This window comes from Lolium perenne, chromosome 7 (assembly GCF_019359855.2).
Source record: "Lolium perenne isolate Kyuss_39 chromosome 7, Kyuss_2.0, whole genome shotgun sequence".
Taxonomy (NCBI): Eukaryota; Viridiplantae; Streptophyta; class Magnoliopsida; order Poales; family Poaceae; genus Lolium; species Lolium perenne.
The window spans coordinates 91,760,443-91,764,429 of NC_067250.2; the positions used below are offsets into that span (position 1 = coordinate 91,760,443).

The 3,987-nt window shown below is 45.8% G+C and overlaps 1 protein-coding gene across 1 annotated transcript; it reads right to left on the reverse strand.

Annotated features, from left to right (window-relative positions):
* Positions 1-783: 783 nt before the first annotated feature.
* LOC127316672 (peroxidase 47) lies at positions 784-2,233 on the reverse strand. Its single transcript, XM_051347119.1, has one exon. It carries the CDS (start codon positions 2,132-2,134, stop codon positions 953-955), a length of 1,182 nt encoding a protein of 393 aa, XP_051203079.1. The 5' UTR covers positions 2,135-2,233; the 3' UTR covers positions 784-952.
* Positions 2,234-3,987: the final 1,754 nt, after the last annotated feature.

Genomic DNA, 3,987 nt, shown 5'->3' on the forward strand with positions numbered 1-3,987 from the left:
AGCACCAAGTCTCTGCAACTCCAATTCACCCCATTTCAGAAGCAGGTGGCTTTCTTCGACTGGTGTCGTCCCTGCGCGACCTTGAAGATTGGCTATAGTTGGTGTCGGGTTGCAGTTCTGCTCTCATGGTTGTTTGTTGTAGGAGTTGGGTCTTCCTACACTTGGTTGATCTTGCCTGGTGCTGGTCGCTGTTGTTTGGGCTAGCTGTTCTTGCTCTTCTTTGTTGTGCTTAGGGCGATGCTTGTAATCTATGCTTGTTTTCCTTTTTGTTTGATGTGTTCAGCGTTGCTCACACCGTGTGAAGCTTAATTAATTTTAAGCTGAGCTTCACAGCCTTAGTATTAAAATATTCAGTTCCAGTTTAACCGGGAAATTTTCTTTGGCTCATAGGTGTAGATGCACTCGTTGTCTAAAAAATATATTTCAAAATGTTAAAAAATATTGAAAAAAATATGGTTCTAAGATCATAACATTCTTTGTTCACACATTAAGTTTTGCAAAAGTTAACATTTTTTATGGTCTATGTAAAAATTACAATTTTTGGTGATTCAAAATAGCTTTACACGTGACATGTTTTTATCTTTTTTTTTTTACTTAGGACACATGAAATATATTTTTTCCACAAACTTTTGTTAGTGAACATAGAGTCTTCAAATGTACATCCGGAATTTCTTTCCATAATTTTTTAACACTTTACAATAAACTTAAAATGCAATTTTCTTAATAGGTGCATTATTTAGACCTACGAGCCAAAACACCATGTCCCAGTCTGACCCTCCTCCATTCACAAATCCGTTTTATTAATCATGCTGATTTGCATACGGAAGTCGAGTGCACATGATGCATACATGGGCTAGCATAGCAGGTAGTACGTAGTCGTATTATTGGTCATGCTTGTGCATGTGTATTGTATTATGGTACACGAGTGTTGATATGGACTAGCTGGCTAGGATTACTTGTTGACGATCCTGCAGTTCATCCTGACGTCGCCGTTGGGGTTGAGGTCCAGCTGTCCCATCTTGGCCATCCCTTGGACGAAGGTGTCGAAGAACATGTCGGAGTTGTCGGCGAACATGCTGACGTACATGGCCGTCTCCTGCGACCCCGTGATGAGCGTTTGGTCGGAAGAGAGCAGCCCCCGCCTCTTCTGCAAGCCCTTGAAGTACGCGGTGTCGAAGGCGTTGCTCGTCATATCAAGGTTAGCGGTGGCGCCATCTCCGCCGCTCCGGCACGTCCTGGCAAGCGTCGCGGCCATGTCGGGCGCTAAGGTGGGGTCGACGGCGTTGGCGACGAGGCGGTTCTTGAAGTTGGCGCAGTGGGCCTGGCCGAGCGTGTGCCCTCCGGAGAGCGCGACGAGCTCCGGCACGGTGAAGCCGTGCGTGCCGACAAAGACGTTGATGAGCTCATCGGCGGTGAGGGTCGCCGCGGGGAGGGCGGAGGTGTCGGCGGCGATGGAGAGCGAGCCGTCCTTCCTGCCCGTGGGCACGTCGTAGTAGGGCCCGCCGGCCATGGAGACGGAGTCCCTGGCGGCGAGGGCGAGGACGTCGGCGCAGGAGACGGCGCCGGGGCACTGCGCCTCGAGTGCCTCTTTGACGGCGTCGATGACCTCGAAGCCGCGGAGGGACTTGTTGGTGAGGGCGTCCTTCTCGGCCTTGGACTCGTCGGTGGAGTCGAGGAGCACGGAGGCGTCGCAGCCGCGGACGAAGCAGTCGTGGAAGTGGAGGCGGAGGAGGGAGGCGGCGAGGGTGGGGTCTCGGTGGAGGGCGTCGCCCACCACGTTGCGGACGATCGCCTCCGCGTACGGGCAGCTCATGGAGTAGTACCCCATGATGAGCTCACCCGGGCTCATGCCCCCCTGCGGACCCCGACCCTGATCGTAATCGTTGCCGTATCCACCTCCACCGTACCCACCTCCGCCGTACCCGCCACCTCCGCCGCCGTACCCACCACCGCCTCCGCCACCGCCGTACCCGCCACCCCCACCGCCACCACCACTGCCACCGCCGTACCCGTACCCTCTTCCTCCTCCTTGTGCTGCAACGCCACCCCAGCTGGCCGCCGATGCAACAAGCATCACAGCCAGTGTTAGAGCGATAACTCGACTAGAGATGTCCATCAGCATGGACTTGCCCATTCGTCTTGATGATTTTGGGTCGACGATCTATGTTGGTTTACCGTGGAGTAGCTACTTACTAAGCTCGTTGTGGATGACTTGTTGCATGCATGCATAAAGAGAAGTGAGAGCTCCATCGGTTGTGTTGGTATTTATAGCTAGAGGTTGTGGATGCTTATGTAACATAGCAACATCACCAGACTAGAGACGAGAGACCGGCCGCCACTATCATGCTCATGCATGAAACTAGATTTATCATGACTACATTATACTAGTAGTGCTTACTAGCTACTTAGTCAATGGATAGTCATCATGCATCTCAATGACTCAATCTCAAGTGCTTACCATCTCAACTGGACAACTTAGTACTTCCTCCGATTTAAAATAATTGCTCAAAAATAGATGTATTATCTAGATATGTTTTTACAACTATTTTGAAGCCGAGGATTGAGGAAGTACTAACAGTGAGGTGAGCTGAACTGAAGTTAGACTTAACTCAAGGTGCATGTCGACTAGCCGTGTAGGTAATCAGATCAGATTAATTATGGCAATGCGCATATACATGTACTTAGCACGTGGGCGTCCTGATTAATCAACTCATTCTAGCGGGCTCTAGTGCTAGCACGACTCGATTAGTGGAGTACCATAGATGCACTGTATCATCCTATATAGTCACAGCTAGTGAATTGTCAACATCCAAGTACGTATAGTATGGCCAAAAATATGTGCGCTACATTCATCCAACTTGACATTGCATGCGTGGAGTAAATAGGTAGCGCGATTAGGGACAGATTACTGTCAGTGCATGCATATGTAGATGAGCATGTTTGCAGATAGTGCACGCATGCATGCACGGTCATTAAGTTAGTGGAGTCTGCATGATACGCCCGGTACGATAATACAAACAGATTAACACGCCACTCACGTCCAATAACTCCATCTTAGCAGTGGCTGTCAAGAAAGAAAACTCCATCTTAGCATCCATGCTAATGCACAATCAAACATACTTGTTTCGTTTGTCATATCCAACGAATAACGTAGCATGGATTTTCTCTTCTTCAATTTTGTCCCCACTCCCCAGCAGTACGACACTAAAGACAGTTATGGCTTTTTTTTTTTCACCCGAAGACGGTTATGGCTTGATTTCGCCAATGTGTGACATCGTAGTTACCCAGAGAAAGAGAGTAAAATTCCAACAAGTTCTCAAAGTTCTTGTAAATTTAAAAATAATACACTATTTAGGTATACCCTACAAAGCCATTTATAACTTGACAAAATTTTAAAGATTTCATTTTCTCTTTATTGAGATCTTCTTTAGCTTCTTGGAGCTTTCTAGTTTCTATCTATATTGTCGATTTTCTCATTTTTCAAAAAGATTATCAAAATTACCAGTATTTTTTTATTAAATTATCTCATATTAATTTATTTTAACATGTTCCTTTTTTTACTAGGTTGACACGTCTGTGTAATCATACTTGTGTCATCATGAAGGATTTGGGTAGGCCAAAAGGACCAAATCTAAATAGTTCTCATGGTTGGGGGCATGTAAAGTGGAGTTATAAGATGATTCCTGACTTAGAAGAGGGAGAAAAAAGAGTACATGTCTTATTATAACTAGTTAAATGGTATCTTCAGACCTAGGTATAAGTTATCGGATATCGGCTTCATCGTGAACATACATGTACTCAGAGGCGTGGTTTACTCTAGGTACACTCACAAATTATAAATGTCACTCTAGAAGTTATTGTATTTTTTGTATAAAAATTATATAGTAGCATACATACAATGTATAACAATCATGCCACAAAAAATCAAATGGATACAATGTATATCAATCATGTAACATAAATTTGAATCCAAATTCAAAATACAGG

Bases quoted from the DNA above. Each gene is read 5' to 3' on its own strand.
- LOC127316672 (XM_051347119.1), bottom strand. From the start codon at position 2,134: ATGGGCAAGTCCATGCTGATGGACATCTCTAGTCGAGTTATCGCTCTA.